General features: G+C 38.2%; 1 protein-coding gene across 1 annotated transcript in view; it reads left to right on the forward strand.

Moving 5' to 3' along the window:
* Tmem260 (transmembrane protein 260) overlaps positions 1–17,950 on the forward strand; it is a 51,990-nt gene that overhangs the window by 10,800 nt on the left and 23,240 nt on the right. Inside the window, exons 4-6 of the mRNA XM_048361880.1 lie at positions 10,858–11,035; positions 12,845–12,958; positions 16,528–16,707. Of these exons, the coding sequence (XP_048217837.1) occupies positions 10,858–11,035; positions 12,845–12,958; positions 16,528–16,707 (472 nt within the window). The remainder of the gene's footprint in view (positions 1–10,857; positions 11,036–12,844; positions 12,959–16,527; positions 16,708–17,950) is intronic.

The following is a 17,950-nucleotide window of genomic DNA, read 5'->3' on the forward strand; positions in this document are numbered from 1 at the left end:
GCTTCACCTTTTCACAGCTGTTACCATTGAGTGACAACTAAATCCCATGTGTAAGATGAGGAAGAGCTCAATCTCCAATTGGGAGAAAATTTATGTAAACCGCAATCCCTTCAGAATGTGCGGAAGTCATAGACTTTCTTGATTTACTCTGCTTTTCCCAGAAAGCTCTATTGTTCACTTTCCTAAGTCCCATCAACCCTTTGTAGCAGAATATCACAGCGGCAGCAGATAGCTTGAAATATATAAATGCTATCATAGCTCTGATTAATAGCAGTGCTTATGAGTCAAGTCTGATAACAGTGCAGCTCTCCACTCAATTTCAGATACTGCTAATGGAATCTGTCTTCTCCAATTGTAATATGAGAAGGCCTAATTTGCCATGGAGCTTGGAGCTGTCACCAGTAGGGGATTGTGGGGTCAGATGGGAGCTGCCAGGTTTTTGCCCTGCAGCTTGTATCTCTCACTTTGAATAGAGCAGCCCCCTGCCTGCCAGTTAGCTGATAGGCCGCCGTGGGGTTTATGCCACCATCTACAATAGGAAAGGGCTACATAGACTGACTTTATAATTGTGAAGCTAGCTCATATTTCCACAGCTACTGTGCTGCATAATTTCTAATAAGTGGTTTTTAACAAATGTCAGATTATGAAAAGTTTCCTCAATTACAAAAACTTATAAAACATTTAAATTGCTAAATCTGTTTCCTGCCGAGATTTTGCCACTGGAGCTACTCATTGGTTATTATGGCTATACTAATAAATGCATATATTTCTTAAAAGTACAAACAACATAAGTCATAACTCATAACATGACCCGAATTTCAAAGCCATAAAAATAGAAAACAATCTTAAGAAAGCAAAATATTTAGATATACTTCCTAACTTGGTGTAGTGAGACTAACATTAAATCACTTATTTATTACTTTGATTTGTGTTGCCGATAAAAGTGGTTGAATACCTTCATCCTACTGATTTTAGTTATTTTAAACATGTTTTACTTTTTCTTCATATGCGTTTAGTTGCTCAAATTGTAAGCATTTTGCCTTTTCTGTTTTCGGTTAAAAAGAACTTAGTATGATGACATAGAACTTTGAGAACAATGAAAACTATCCCATCAAGACTGAATAACTAGGTAATAGTAAGGTCCTATATGTTTTTACACATTTCAAACAAAATTGACTATAATCTATGACTTGGCATTAATTTAAACCTTGCTACACTCGAGAAGGTGTGGCCTCCCATTTGCACATGTTATTTGGCATACGGTAGAAGCTCATGTGATCGTGGGTCCTCTCAAGACCAAGGCAGTGTTTTCTTTTAGATAATTCCAGTGTAAGTTGGTGGGATGTCATGAAATGAATAGTTTTAAATCTTGACCAGCTATACTATTGTAGTCAATGCATGAATCTTCATTCTAGTGGAAATTGTGTGATTGTTTTATTTACATATTCATAATCATCTTGCATTTCAGTTTTTAAATTAGGAATAATACTTGGTACTTTTTCCTTTCAGAGTACTGGTAGTGAATGTCTATGTAGCTGCAAATTCAGAGTAGAAATAGTTTACTTTTTGACTGGTTCTCAAGAAAAAATTAACCTTGGTTAGATTTTATCTGGAGCAGCAGTAATTTTTTATAAAATGTAGAAAAACTTATTAAAAGTGGAAATGGATTTTTTTTTTTTTTTTTTTGCCAGTCCTGGGGCTTGGACTCAAGACCTGGGCATTGTCTCTGGCTTCTTTTTGCTCAAGGCTAACATCGTACCACTTGAGCCACTTCCGGCTTTTGCTGTTTATGTGGTGCTGCGCAATTGAACCCAGGGCTTCATGTATGCAAGGCAAGCACTCTACTGCTAAGCCACATTTGCAGCCCAAAAGTGGAAATGTTTTCATTTTTGAGACCCAGTGGCTACCATGATATACATTTACTATAACATGTTCTCAGTTATTGACTTAAGTTCTGTAGGCCAAAACTTGAAAATGAAAATACTTAGATCCCACTGCTCCCTAATTGGCCATGAATACAATATTCCTACAGAGAACTGGGCATGTGTGGGGGTGCACAGTGCACATCTGCAAGAAAGAAGTTTAGCAGTGCTTAGTTTTTCCTCATTTACAGCCCCATTTTACCCATCCACCTTGCAGACTGGAGAGTTAGAGCTATGGCACTGATTATGTGACTAGGCCAGGAGCAAACAGTTACATCATTTTCATGAAACAAGAGCCAGAGTATAGATAAGACACTGGAAGGATGAGGACGAGAGACTGGAGTTTGATTGCACCCTGCTTTACCACACTTCTACCTGTGACCCACTGCAAATTTTTTAGTGCCTGTATGAATTGACAGTAATAGAAATTTATTGAATATCATTGTTCATATGCTGCATTGTTGTGGCCTGCCTACCCCAGTTCCACTTACTTTAAGTAGGAGTTTATTGTTGAGGAGTAGTACACCAACTGTGTTGAGTTCTCTGAACGCAAGGAACACTAAAGACAAACACATTCATGAATTTGATGAGGCACATCAAATGTGTGTTTGGACAGAATTTCAGGTTTCTGGTATTTGCCTTTAGATTGAGGGTTAGACAAACATGTGACTACACATGAAAATCAAATACTGCATTGTGGAAAGAAAAATATACCTTATCATTGATAGCAAACCTGTGTCAGTGGTGTAAATTGTAACTTCCTGATTTATCCATTGTGTCAACAAGTGAATGGTATTCTGAAAAGGAAAAAAGCACTATATAGTCAGTAGTAGTAGTATCCTCAGGAATCTTCTCTGGGTCTTATGATTTTGTGGACCAAAAAGAAGGCAGTTAAATTTTTGCTTTCTTTTTTGTTGTTGTTTGTTTGTTTGTGGTACTAACTGTTGAACTCAGCGTCCTGAACATGCTAGGCAAGTGTTCTACTACCATCCTGGCAATTCTGTTGTAGCCAAAGTGTTCTGTTGCTTACATTTGTTAGGATGCTCTTAATAGCCTCCTAACTTCCTTGTCTCAGTACTGAATTTCTATCATTTGCTTTAGCAGGGTGAGATTTAAAATACTTGACTACCTTTTCCATTTATCATATGATATATCCTTCTTCTTTGTGTATAAACCTTGTACTCTCTCAGACCATAAACTAATGATGTTAGTGCTAGCCCAAGTAAAATTGGGAAGATTTATTATGAATATACTGTGTGTTTTATATGTGAAATATGAAGTGTTTATATAAAATAAAAAGTCAATGACTTGGATTTGATGTTTGACTCATCTGTATCATTGCTTTGCTCTATTAGTATGAGACCCTTGAATTAAGTATACCCCTCTAATAGTACAAAACTTTGAATTTGATTATTCATATTGATATGTGATTATGCTTTATAATTCAGTTGGTTGTATTATTAAAATTGTCATAGCAATGCTGTTCAGAAAGTGTGCCCTTGTAAGTCAGGTTAGGTTCTAAGAATCTGTATTTCCTTTGAAGCAAAACTTCCTCTAACCTTGTTCTATGAGAATTGGATTAAGAATGGAAAAGATTGTTTATCATATTGTGGCAAATTCATCATAAATTTGTCATAAATTAAGATGGATTATTTGCAATATGTTAGTGAGTTCTAGTGGAGAGTTATTTTATTTAGAACCCCTCAATAAAGTGCTTTTCTTCAATGCCAGCGTACTGTTAGTTTGTTGATGTAATTTAACCAGATTCAGTAGAAAACTATGTTTTGAATTTTGGTTCTGTGTGTGTGTGTGTGTGTGTGTGTGTGTGTGTGTATGTGTGTGTTGGTCTTAGGGCTTGAACTCAGGGCCTGGATATTGTCCCTGAGCTTTTTTGCTAAAGGCTAGTACTCTACCATTTAAATCACAGATCTACTTCTAGGGTTTGGGTGGTGAATTGGAGATTAGAATCTCATAGACTTACTTCTCAAGGGGCTGGCTTTGAACCTTGATCCTTGCATCTCAGCCTTCAGAGTAGCTAGGATTATAGGCATGAGCCACCAGTGCCAATGTATGTTTTTCATGAAATATTTTTAAGATTCTGTTTTAGTAGATTATTAATTCCTTAATTGCTGTCTTACAAAATTGTTACTTAGGGGCTGGGAATATGGCCTAGTGGCAAGAGTACTTGCCTTGTATACATGAAGCCCAGGGTTCAATTCCCCAGCACCACATATATAGAAAATGGCCAGAAGTGGCGCTGTGGCTCAAGTAGCAGAGTGCTAGCCTTGAGCAAAAAGAAGCCAGGGACAGTGCTCAGGCCCTGAGTCCAAGGCCCAGGACTGGCAAAAAAATTGCTACTAGGTTGGGCTTCAGTGGTTCATACCCTTAATCCTAGCTACTCAGGAGGCTGAAATCTGAGGACTATGGTTTGAAATCAGCCCAGGCAGGAAAAGTCCATGAGACTTTTATCTCCAATTAATAACCAAAAAAGCAAACATGCAGCTGTAGCTCAAGTGGTAGAGTGCTAGCCTTGAGCAAAAGAAGCTCAGGGACAGTGACCAGGCCTTGAGTTGAAGCCCCAGGACCACCACACACACACACACACACACACACTCTACAACTAGCTTGTCTAGTCACTCACAGCACACTGCTTCAGAATGATAATTAATTGATGAGCTTATGACAGAGACCCCCATAACCAAAACAGACAATACATTCTTTGGAGGCTTGATGGATTCTGTAAACTCATAGGAAAATGCCTTTTGCTTAAACTCCTGAGTAGAAGATAAAGGGCTTTTCAGACACTTCGTTTGCTAAGTAAGTTTAAGACTAGATTTCCCTTCAGGATTTCGTCTTTGTGATGTTCATGGCATCACCTGTGTAAGCCTTCTATACACTTAATGGGTTTTGTGTCTTTTTGTCGCTTATATACAGTAGTACCTTAGTCATAGGGAGGTCCATTGGTATTTGGCTCAGTAATGTAGCAGATAGGAATTTTGAGGTATTTTGCTTGAATTCTTACAGAACTTGGAAAAATGTATATTCTTTCTGTATACATCAGTGTGAGAAATACAGAACAAGTAACTGAACTTTGTATCTTATTATTCCCTTGCAAATATTTACTTTTTAATCACATGAAAATGAAAGGTCTCTTTGAATAAACTACATCAGTGCTCTTCCCAAAGACTAAGGACTTAAAACACAGAACAATAGAAGACATATCCATATGCACATTAAAAAAGTTCAGTGTACAAATCTGTAGTGAATCCAAGACACCATTTTCTATGCGGACAAAACAATAATGGACATGGTTCTTAAAAGAAGCAGTTTTGCCCAATACCAAAATATCTTCCACCTTTTTCCAGGTAAAGAAATATTTCTTTCTAATGTTTTATGTGGCACTCTGGCAACCAGTCTAAGATTCCCTGTCTCCTGACTACAGTAGGTTTTCCTTGGGGTTACTGGCGTTCTTATCACTACAAAGGCAGTTTTTTGGCACATTGTCATAGGTTGGTGGGATTCTACGAGTCACTTTGTACATTAAAGTTCTAAGGAACATTCAAAGTGGGAGAAGTAGTAAGATCTACAGCAGTTTTGTTAGCAATGTGTGAGTTAGAAACTAAAGGAGCACACAATGCTGAGACACATAGTTTTTCCCAGCTTGTCCTTGCCAGTTGACATCAAAATAGTAGCTTAAGCCAGCCAGACTAGAGAAGAGCAATTACCTAAAAGTAAAGACGATGAAAGGTTGGGAACTACTAGGACTTATTTATAGTAATAGCACTGAAGGCTTTGGGGAAGGAAAAGGGAAGCATAGAAGGAAGATCCAGAGTTATATATGGAAAATCAGAGGATTGTGGGGTCCCAGGCATCAGCCCAATAGAATATGTCTGGGAGAGTGACCATCAGCTTTGACCCACACTACAAAAGGGTCCATTGCTATTTGAGGATCTCAGAACAATTGCCATGGTGTTCTAGAGTGAGAAGGATTCGAGAGCCTGCAAATAGGGACAATGTGAGGTTGATAGATACAGAGCCTAGCCATGACTTAAAACTTGGCTTCCTGAAATCATTACATATATCAGCTTGCATTTGAATAATTTATCTCTTATTATTAAAGTTCATTAGATAAAATTTATTAAAGGGGCTGGGAATGTGGCTTAGCAGTAGAGTGCTTGCCTAGCGTGCATGAAGCCCTGGGTTCGATTCCTTAGCACCACATAAACAGAAAAAGGTGAAGTGGTGCTGTGGCTCAAGTGGCAGAGTGTTAGCCTTGAGCAAAAAGAAGCCAGGGACAGGGCCTGATCTCAGTCCCTGAGTTCAAGCCTCAGGACTTCCAAAAAGAAATTATTGTTAAAATGAAATGTGCTCAAAAAATGCTCAGGAAATACGACAAGCAACCCAAGACTGCCTTTCTACTGAAAACTTAGAAAAAAAATTAGAAAAGAAAACTTAGAACTGAAAACTTAGAAAGTCTTCAGAAAATTGTTATTCTGGCCATTACTGACTTGTGAGCATGAATCAGACTGAGTTGACTGTGTGCTGGCATTGGGTGGGTGGGGGTGGGATTCCATCTCCTGCTTAGCATGCATGTGAGTCCTGGCAATGCACCACACACACGTGTTTACATTGCACTCAGCCTGCAGACCTTTCATTCATGCATTGGGTACCAACCAGTACTTGGCTTTCAGGACAAGTACTTAATTTAATTTGATTAAAGTGATTTGAGAATCACTTTATTAGATTCTTTTCTATTACAAGCTTCTTAACCAGTTTTGCTTAACCACGCTCTTTTGCTTAGTTAACCACACACAGTTTTGCTAACAACTTGATATTAACTTCCCCAACCCACTTTTTTTTTTACTCCCTGGTATGACTTTACCTTTCTATTTCCTATTTCATTGGTGTTCCATGCTTTCTTCACTTTGAAACCTACAATCTCATCCTTTTAATCTCTTTTGATTTCCTACTGACTCTGCCTCCTTCCTCTACTCTATACTTCCTATGCTTCCTTCCTATACTCTCTTTCTATCTTGTCCCTCCTCTCAAAGGCTGGCTGTATCCAATCTCTAGGCATGACTGGGGTCTGTAGACTTTTTCACAGCCATGTACGCCAATCCTGTCCACACAGCCTTATGTGTAGCTCCTGTGTGTGGAGCTTTGCCACAACAGATGTTTCCAAGTACTTCAATTTTTCTTAATCCACTAATTTTGTACGTTACAAATTTACATAGTAAAGACTGATTCTGAATCTTAACACAAAGCAGATCTCTACAGGTAGTATGTTAAAATTCAGTTTGACTTACAAAATGGTATTGAAATTGAAGAAATGTATACAAGTAGAGCCTGTGCACATCATTTTATGAAAAATAGTAAATGAAGGGATCTCCAAAACGCTTCATTTTCTACCTATAGGTGCACAAAAATCTTTCTGCTGTTCAGGCATAGTCAGTGTCTTCTGTTTCCCACAATACCAACAGAAGTTTACACATTTACTTTCAGAATTTCCTCCCACAATTTCCCTGAAAATGAAATTGAAATTACAATGCATGTTTCAGTTAGGAGTTTGGGTTGCAAGCAATTGACTAGCTGTGCCTAGCAGAAAAGAAACATTACAAGGAAGCTGGGAAGCACTCTACATTTCAATTATAAAAAAGACATGATCCAATTTAAAAATTGGGCAAAGGATCTGAGTAGACATTTCTTCAAGGAGACCATATAAATGGCCAATAAACCCAGCAAAAGAGCATCACTTGCCTTTGGGAAAATGCAAATTCAAACCTAAGGAGATGCCACTTAACACCCAGGAGAGTGTGAGGGCCCTCATACAGTGCTATTGACAAACAACTGTATCTCCTGCATTTCCTAGCAAGTTCTTTGATGCTTAAAAAAAAAAGTTTGAGAATACTTCTGATTTCCATTCTTGTTTTTGTAATAAGTTACTTACCTTCTCTTCTGTAACTTTACTCAACAGCCTCAGATTATTTCTCTGACAGGAAAGTCAAGTGAGAGAGCACATAGATTATTTATTGCAAAGCCATCCTGACATGGGGAATGATGGGGATTCAGATTTCGCCAATGTGGGATTAATCTTTAATGGAATGCTAATGTGCCAAACTCTAAGTAAGTCTAAGGTGACTGAAGAAATTTATCACTGAAGTCAATAATTTCACCTTATGAAAACCTTATGAAATCTCAGGAAAAAAGTCAGCATAATTCCAGTAATTAATGTCAACAGTTCAAATACTTTGGGATGTCTTCCTAAGCATAATATGTTTTAAAACTCACTGTCGATGAGTGAATCTCGACTTCCCTCCTTGAGGCTTCATTTGCGTCAGGCCTTTCAGTTCTCTTTAACTATTTGAGAATGTTAAGCTTTGACAAATTTGCCTTTCAAATAGAATTCAGGCTTGTCATGTATTGTAATTGTCATGACCTTGGAAATATTACCGAATGTCTCTGTGCCTCAATTTCTTTATTTGAAGAGAGGTATTTGTTGATTTTTTTTTAAGTAAGCAAGTATTTTGTTTCAACAAGATGTTTCGGATTCATTCTGTTCTTGAGTTGCCCTACCCTGCAACCTGCCATTTTTCTAAGGGTACTAATTTAGTGTTTTTTTGTTTTGTTTTGTTTTGTTTTTTGCCAGTCCTGGGACTTGAATTAAGGGCATGAGCACTGTCCCTGGCTTCTTTTTGCTCAAGGCTAGCATTCTACCACTTGAGCCACAGCACCACTTCTGGCTTATTTCTATATATGTGGTGCTGAGGAATTGAACCCAGGGCTTCATGTATGCAAGGCAAGCACTCTACCACTAGGCCATATTCCCAGCCCCTAATTTACATTTTAAGGAAGGAATCTTGTATCGTATTCCAACTTTCCACATTACTGACAGGTGAAACTAAGAAATTTCTCTAAAAATGTTAGAAAAGCTTGAAGATTCATTCATTCTCTCAGTCATTAAGTTCACTTTGTGTGCTTTCTATATAAATGAAGTTCAATTTCAGTTTACATTCCTAAAGCAATGTCAAAGTATTCAATATACATGCTTAAAAATGGGTTAGAAACCTGGGAAGTGAAATTTGAGAAAATAGCAAGATTTGAAGACTAGAAAGGAGCGGAGAGACCATTCCTTTCCAAGGCACAGCAGGAGCGGAGGTATTGCACTAGGAATGTCAAGTTAGGGCATTTTGAGGCACCTGACTGATTGCTGGAGAGAATAAGTTGATAATTTAATGAATGGGTAGCATCCAGTTTATTGGAAGCCTAATCCCAGCTGACTGATTTAAAATCTGTCCTAAAGTCATATTTGAGAATCTGAATTGAGATCCAGATTGCTGATGGGTCTGAAATGCATGGCTCTTGGCATTTTGGAATGAGAAATTTAAGAGCATTTGGTAGTTTTAATGTTAAAATTCTCATTCCCGTCCTGTTTAAAATGTGCATCTTTTTTTGTGCATGTATACTCACCCTAAGGTTTGAACTTAGGGCCTCGGTGCTAGCACTCTACCACTTGACCACTTCTGTTTTTTTGTTGGTAATTGAAGATAAGAGTCTCATGATTATTCCTGCTTGGGCTGGCCTTGAACTGCGACCCTCAGATCTGTCTCTTATGTAGGTAGGATTACGGGCATGAGCCACCAGCGCCTGGCCTAAAATGTTAATTTTTTTCCTTCCTTCCTTCCTTCCTTCCTTCCTTCCTTCCTTCCTTCCTTCCTTCCTTCCTTCCTTCCTTCCTTCCTCCTTCCTTCCCTCTCTCCCTCCTTCTCTCCCTTCTTCCGTTCCTTTCTCTTCCCTTCCCTTCCCCCCTTCCCCCCTTCCCTTCCCTCCCTCCCTCCATTCTTCCTTTCCTCCCTCCTTCCTTCTTTCCTTTCTTTCCCTCTTTCTCATTCTTTCCCTCCCTCCCTCCCTCCCTCCTTCCCTTCCTTCTTCCTTCCCCACTCCTTCCCTGTCCTGGATCTTGAATACATTGCCTAGGCACTGTCTCTGAGCTTCTTTTGCTCAAGGCTAGCACTCTACCATTTGAACCACAGTGCCATTTCCAGCTTTTTCTGAGTAGTTTATTGGAGATAAGAGTCTCATGGACTTTCCTGCCTGGGCTGGCTTTGAACCATGATCCTCAGATTTCAGTCTCCAGAGTAGCTAGGGTGAATCATTTTTAACTTCAAATTTGTGACCAACACATTCTGTACTTTATGTTGGGAAGTTCAGGTAAGTACTGCTTGAATCCAAATATTCTGTGAGACATGAGAATGAATGTTCCTAAAGAGGCATTTTACTATTTTATTAAATTGGGAGGGCGGGGGGAGACCTGCATGCACGCCAGTACTGGGGCCTGGTCTCACTGATTTCAGACACTAGTTGTCGCTCAGATTGCTTTTTCATAGCTGGTATTCTACCACTTGAGCCATGCCTCCAGTCCAGCTTTTTGCTGGTTAATTGGAAATGGCATCTCCTGGACTTTCCAAATCAGGCTAGCTTCAAACCTCAATTCTCCTGATTTTGGCCTCCTGATCTTAGCTAGGATTCTAGTTGTTAGCTACATGCATTTTTATTAATTGTTATGTTTAAATATACTTTGGTCTTCGCCAGACCATCTCTCCTACTTCATGGCTATAGCAAGAAAACGATCTGGGATTATTATCTGTAGCTACTATCCCTTCAGATTTTCTGAACTGGCTTAAATCCTAAAGATTACAGCTGAGAACTAAACTTCATTCTGTCCATTAGTTTGTTCTATCTTTTGTTGATAGTTTACCATGTGGGCTTCATAATTAAAATCTGTGGGAAGAAATTATTACATGAAGTACTAACCATATAATGCACTGGGAAAGTGCTAGGTGACTGTCATAATTTCTGCTGGTACAGTGTGTGAGAGGGAAAATAAAGTCGGTCCTTTTTGTTGCAAAAGAAGATTTCATGTTATCTGTATTTGCAGGCTTTCTGGCTCGTATGCTGGAGGAATCCTTGCTGCGGGGGTGTTTTCATTTTCTCGTCTAACATGGCAATGGTCCATTGCAGCAGAGGTTTTCAGCTTAAACAATCTGTTTGTGGGGCTGCTTATGGCTCTTACTGTACATTTTGAGGAGGCAGCAACTGCAAAGGAGAGATCAAAGGTAACCTATTTTGATCAAAGTGAAATCACTTTTTGTTTTAATTTTTAGACAGAGACTGTGTTTCTTTTGAACTTGCTGTAGATACTGTTTATTCTGATTACTGTCAAAGTAATCTGGGCAGGTTGACAGACAGAATGTCCCCAGTCCTTTTATTGTGAATGGAACCCTGATAGCCCTCGTGAAACGTAAGACTTTTTCCTCAGTTTAGAAGTGTTTTGGAGAATGAGAGCATTATGGAATTCGGGAGTCCAAAGGGAAAAGCAGGCTGGTTGGTTCATTCACCATCACTTGTTTGTGTGTGTTACCATAAAGTTCAGAGCTGTAGGTGAACCTCCTTAAATTGTATATCATTATGTACCCCAACTGACTAACTACAAACTAGCCTAAATTCATTTAAAAGAGCATCAAATGTAAAGGCAAAGCCATTCAGAAGAAATTGCAGTGCATCTAAGGCAAACAGTGTTATGAAAATCATTTGAAATGGGAAGAACCATCTTCTAAGACCTGGAAAAATGCCATACCATGTTAGCATAGGCAGCCTTGTGCTATCAGAGATACCTGGTTTGTTTGTGGTTTCCTTAAATCCATTTATGATGCTATTAGAGGCTTGGTTTTGTTTAAAATGACCTTTTTTGCTGAATTATGTTCAAGGAAACAATCAGTCCACGTATTAAAGTATAAGCAGACATTCAGGTTCTAGAGGGGCCATTGCAAAAGGGTTTCATAGTGAGGCATGAGAAACCAGACTCAACTTCAAACACAAGAATAGGAATTTATAGCCAAGGAACAGGCTAGACGCCAGTGGATGGAAAGCTACTGAGAGAAAACATCAAGGGTAAAGGGATATTGGAGGCAAACAGAATTCAGAGGTAATTGTGAAGGCAGGCCAGAGAATTGGGCATCACCAGAGGGAGGTGGGGGTAAAGAACCTGTTCAGATTTAAAGTGTGATTAGATAGCTTGGCCAAGTGGACATAGTAGGATTCTTGATAAGACTGCATATTGCAAATATAACAAGCTCCAAAATCTGAGCTTGAGAAGAGAGTTCAGAGGAGCCTGATTAGACTTTGGTCAATGAGAGAAACTTTATTAAGTATAAATATCTGTTCAACAAAAGCAGAAACACCATGGAGAAAAACAATTTCTAAATAAAAATGTTATATTTTACTTAATAGGATAAACAGAATTATTCAACTTTAGTTATATATTTCACTTGAGTAAGATTACATAAGACTGTCACTGTCAGGAGTTACTTGGTTGATAAAGGACTTTCTATCCATCTGTTTGAAGATAGTCATTTAAGTTCATGGTGTAGTTCTTTGGTCAGAGTGGAAAACATTAATGAAAAACAATGGTGATTGTAATCCCAGCTACTTAGGAGGCTGAGATCTGAGGATCATAGGTTCAAACCCAGCCCAGATAAGAAAGTCTGAAGATTCCTATCTCTAATTAACTACCACGCTACAAGTAGGGTTGTGGCTCAAGTGGTAACTTGATTTTAAAAAGTTAAGGGATAGCACTAAGGTTTTTCAGTTCAAGTCCCAGTACCAGCACACACACACACACACACACACACACACACACACACACACACACACACACACGCACACACACACACACACACACAGTGATAAATACTAATGATGATTAAAGTACCATTACTTGTATCTTAGAGGTTTGTTTTTACATGAGATCTATCACACAAGTGCTTAGCTGTTATGTTTTACTATTGTGGGATTTTTAACTTTCTGCTTACTTAGAATGTTAGATGAAGTTTTAACTCAGTTTTTTTTCTATGATTTATTTTCAGATAGCAAGAATTGGTGCTTTCTGTTGTGGCCTTAGTTTATGTAACCAACACACAATAGTACTGTATATTTTGTGCATAATACCATGGATTCTCTTTCAACTTTTAAAGGAGAAGGTAGGTTATTTGATTTTTGTAAAAAATAAGTTAAAGTTTGTAATATTTCATTTCGTTGCAATTTAACATTTGTGTCATCAGAAAACTCAGGGCTTTAATTTTTCATGAATTTCATGGAAAGTATAAATAGCCTATGGTTCTAACAATATTGACTACAAAAAGAGGATTTACAAAATTATGCAATATTGATTGTAGTGGCATCTGGTCTCTTTCATAATTTTCTTTGTGATTCTGGGCAGCATCTCAATGAAATAGGCAAAAGAGATTCTGTGCAGCAATATCATATGTTCTTAACAGTTTTGTTACATGTTCTGAGACCCAGAGTGATATACCAGTAATACTCCATTCATTCACTCTGTGGTCTGCTCCACACCGTATGCTTCACCACATACTAGAGATTTTACTGTCAATAGACAATGCTGTTGCCAGCGTGAACTCATGAAAATCTGGTCATAACTGTCCTGTTACTTAGAATATGTTTCCCTAGAATTAAAAAACATTGTTTTTCTAGAAAGAAAAAAATATAGTTAATTAAAATGTCAGTTAAAAAGCAAAATGGTTAAATTTACTTTATAAGGCATTGGAAAGATTTTGGCAGACAAAAGGCCGAGAATTGAGGTAGACATGAACTCTTGCAAGGGTAAGTGCCTTTTATTCTCACAGCTTCCTCCTAGAGGGTAGTCCACTTACAAAGCTAGTATTGGGGTCATTTTTATTTTTTAAAAATTATTTATTTGTGAATAAACTTAGCTATACCTATTTGTCATTTTACTGTTTGCTAATTGTCCCAAGTTATAACCAGAATTACAATAGAAAATACATAAAACATAATATAGAAATAAGAAAATAATTATACCAAAGCTTTGAATAATTGTGTTTTTTGTACTCTTAACATATCTTGTTTTTTAATATGGTGACAAAAAAGCAAAAAAGGGGCAATGTGAAGATTAAAAAATTCTTATTCTGTGATTCAAAAATAAATAAAAGAGAAACACTAGTTGCAGAGAAAGGCAACTACTTTTTGGAATTGAATTCTGTGATGTCAATCATGTAAATCCTTACCTAGGGGACATTAAATAGCCTACCAGGCTGTGTTTTCACTAGGGATTTCATAGAGTATACTGAAAGTTCTTCATATGATCTTTTATATCATAAGCCCTTGATAAGAAGTGGAGACACACAGCTGGGATATGGCAGAGCATGTCTGTAATCTCAGTATTTGGGAGGGTTGTTGAGTTTGAGACCAGTGAAAGGAGAGGGGTGGGGGGGAGAAAAGGAGGAAAAGAGAGAGAGGAGGAAATCCACAGCAAGGAATTTTCTGCTGAATCAGTGGACAGCACAGCTTGGTCTGAGTAGACATCAGAAGGGCATATTCTCTAGGAAGGACGTACACAGCAAATGTTCTGTGTTAGTTATTGAAGGAAGCACCACACACTTTGTATGATGTGAGTCACGGCTGACAATTTAGGAGCCTGGACTAAGGCTATTTGCCTGATTTCCCTGTGGGCTTCTGGTGAATGATAGAGTTTCGGGAACCATGACTCTTCAAGGTACTCTTCCGTTCCTATCATTTAAATAGCAGAGGCTGGAGAATAAGGTCGACCAGTGAAGGGCCAGGAGGAGGCCAAAGCTAGTTATTTCAACCTGACTGCTCACTTAACTATTGGGGAAGCTTAAAAGAAAAGTATGTGTGGGTTTTCACCTAGGTACACACATATTTAGTGATGTGATATAATCTGTTTCTGTGTACATACATACATAGGTAAAGTTATGTATTTATGCTTAAATTTAACCTCACCACTAAAACATTCTGGTTTAGTTTTCATCTGCGGTGACACTTGGGCATCTGTTTTATTTTTTTTTTCAGAAAAATATATATATATTTTTTTTTCTCAAATTTTTATTATCAAACTGATGTACAGAGAGGTTACAGTTTCATACGTTGGGCATTGGATACATTTCTTGTACTGTTTGTTACCTTGGGCATCTGTTTTAAAACAGCTCTCTAGGGGTTCCAATTGGCAGCACTGGGAGAGCTCTACCCAGACTAGGAGATCCTTGTGTTGTCATCTTTATTTCTCACCCAAAAGAACATTCTGCAGCAATCACACATCTCACCATTCCAAATGCACCTTTGTACTATGGAAAGACATTCACAAAACATTTTAAAGAATAGCAAAGGCCTGTTGTTAGGTCCGATAGTTCCATATTTTTGTCGTGCCATAGTTTTCATATATCTCATTACTCATCTTAAATGAGATCAATATTGTAATGAAAACACTTTACTTTCAATTAAAAGTGCTTATTTGAAAATGCTAATATAAATCAACTGCTGCTTCTGCTTCTACTTCTGGAGAATAGAAGCCTTGGTTTGTTGTTTTTTTCTGGCCAATCCTGGGGCTTGAACTCAGGGCCTGAGCACTGTCCCTGGCTTCTTTTTGCTCAAGGCTAGCACTCTGCCACGTGAGCCACAGCGCCACTTCTGGCCTTTTCTGTTTATGTGGTGCTAAGGAATCAAACTCAGGGCTTCATGCATGCTAGGTAAGCACTCTACCGCTAAGCCACATTCCCAGCCCAAGCCTTGGTTCTTATATTCATTTTCACAGATAAATTTGGGGATTTTAAAGGAAAAAATTGGTAATTTTCAATTACAATGTATGTAAGAGAGCCCCTTTCCCTGTTATTCAAGCAACCAGTATTTGATTCTTTGTAGTATACTAGAATACACATTCTTTTTGGACCTAATCTTTATAAACCTTTGTCAGTATTGTTTTTATTTTACAGATGTACAGATGAGGGTCAGGAAGGGATTGGACAAGATGAAGGAAAGTGATAGAAGGGGTAACATTGGTGACAATGCATTGTTCACTTGACTTGTGGAAATGAAACTCCTTTGTACAACTACTTATAAAATAAAATAAAATAAAGAAATGTCCAGAAGAGAAATATATTCCCCCAAACAAGGCATGTGAAGACAACATTGTTATATATAAAGCAAATTTCCTTCAGTATTCTATCCTAGTATAAGTTCAAGGGGGAAATTCAATGAGCCTAGAGGTTATTTTTTTTAAAGCTAGCTTTATGTGCACGAGGTATTTTTTATGAAATGTCCAAAGCCCTTGTAGAATTATATGGTCATGTATAATTACAGTAGAATGTAGAGTTGAAGCCTACTCCTAATGAAATGAATTAGTTTTAGGACAGAATTGGAGTGTTCTCAAAATCAGCCAGACAACTCCTAATCACTTCCAAGTGGGTTATCTCAGCTGTGCAATGCTGTATGTCATGACATGGTTTTAAATACAAAAGATGCAATAAACATGATACTCACGAGTCTTTATTTGCTTCACTCAGATTTTACCTGCCAGGGAAAGTAGTTCAGGCGAATGCAATTTTCTGGTAATCCACAGTAATCAGAAGGTTTAACATAGTGTTCTGTGGTGCCTTAGTATAAATTGAGAGATCAGCTCCGAGCAAACACATTTGGTGCTTCCCTGGATGTATTCTTGAAGTTCCAGGATGATGACTAAAATAAACACTGTTCTGCCACACAATGTGCTCTGATGCAGGAACTGTCTCCGAGCTGTTTGCTGACGTTGATTCTGTCCTTCTCTGCTGGTTTGCTACCTTATGTCTACCTCCCGATCTCATCCTACGTCAATCATGCCCGCTGGACCTGGGGAGACCAGACCACACTGCGAGGATTTCTGACACATTTCTTCAGGGAAGAATATGGGACATTCAGCCTGGTAAACTTACATGCAAAGCACTTCTAAGGAGATAGGTGGCAAAAACCTCAAGTTTCCTCGAGGATCTTGATTGAAAAAGCAGCCAGTGTTTAGATAGAATTTTCACTTTAGTTATTTGTGTAACTTGTCACTTGAAAGGTGGCCCCTGGCATATGTCTCAAAAAAATCAGAGTCACTAGCTCCAAAATCATGCATATATGGCTCAAATAGACTCTTGAGGAAGTCAGGCATTAGAAGGAGTCTTTAAAATAAATACTTGATGGACAATGTTTATATTACTGTTTTGATTATTTATTTATTTCTGTTCTGGGGCTTGAACTCAAAGCCTGGGTGCTACCCCTGAGCTCTTTTGCTCAGGGCTAGTGTTGTACCACCTAAGCCATAGCTCCACTTCCAGCTTTTTGTTGGTTAGAGAGAAGAGTCTCATGGACTTTCCTGCCTGGGATGGCTTCAAACTGCAGCCCTCAGAGCTCCACCTCCTGACTAGCCAGGATTACAAGCATGAGCCACCAGCACCTGTTTAGTTTTAAAATTAAAGATCTATCTGTAAAAACTGAGAAAACCTTGCTTTCCCTGAGCACATCTTAGGAGAAACTCTAAATGTACTTGTGATATAGGCTACTTAGCAAAAGCAAGGAAGGACAGAGATACTTGATTTTTATATAGACTTGTTGTTGGGGGTTTTTTCCCCCCAAAGGCTGTTTTAGTTAAGGTAAATCTCAGAAGAGTAGATAGTATGTGATACCATTTTTGCAGAATTCTAAACCTCACAGAAACTAAACAGCAGGATACAGGGTTGAACTTAGGGCCTAGGTACTGTTGCTGAGACTCTCTGTGCTCAGGGCTAGCACGCCAGTGCTTGAGCCACAGCCCCAATTCCCGCTTTTTCTGAGTAGTTTATTGGAGATGAGAGCTTCAGGGACTTTCCTACCTGGGCTGGCTTTAAATCGTGACCCTCAGATCTCAGCCTCTTGAGTAGCTAGGATTATAGGCGTAAGCCTATAAAGGTTGTTTAAGTGAATGGTGAGTTACAGATTTAAAACAAAACTCATCCTTTAAATATATATTGTATATATAATATCTATAAAATATTTCATAATAAAACCTTAATAAAATGATCATTCTCATTTTGGCATAGAATACTTGATACTTTAAATTTGTATTTGGTTTTCTTGTACTGGTTAATTCAGATTGAGGGAGGGCCCTATCATTCATATATAATTGTAAAATTATGGGCTATCAC

This window comes from Perognathus longimembris, chromosome 14, assembly GCF_023159225.1.
Source record: "Perognathus longimembris pacificus isolate PPM17 chromosome 14, ASM2315922v1, whole genome shotgun sequence".
Lineage (NCBI taxonomy): Eukaryota > Metazoa > Chordata > Mammalia > Rodentia > Heteromyidae > Perognathus > Perognathus longimembris.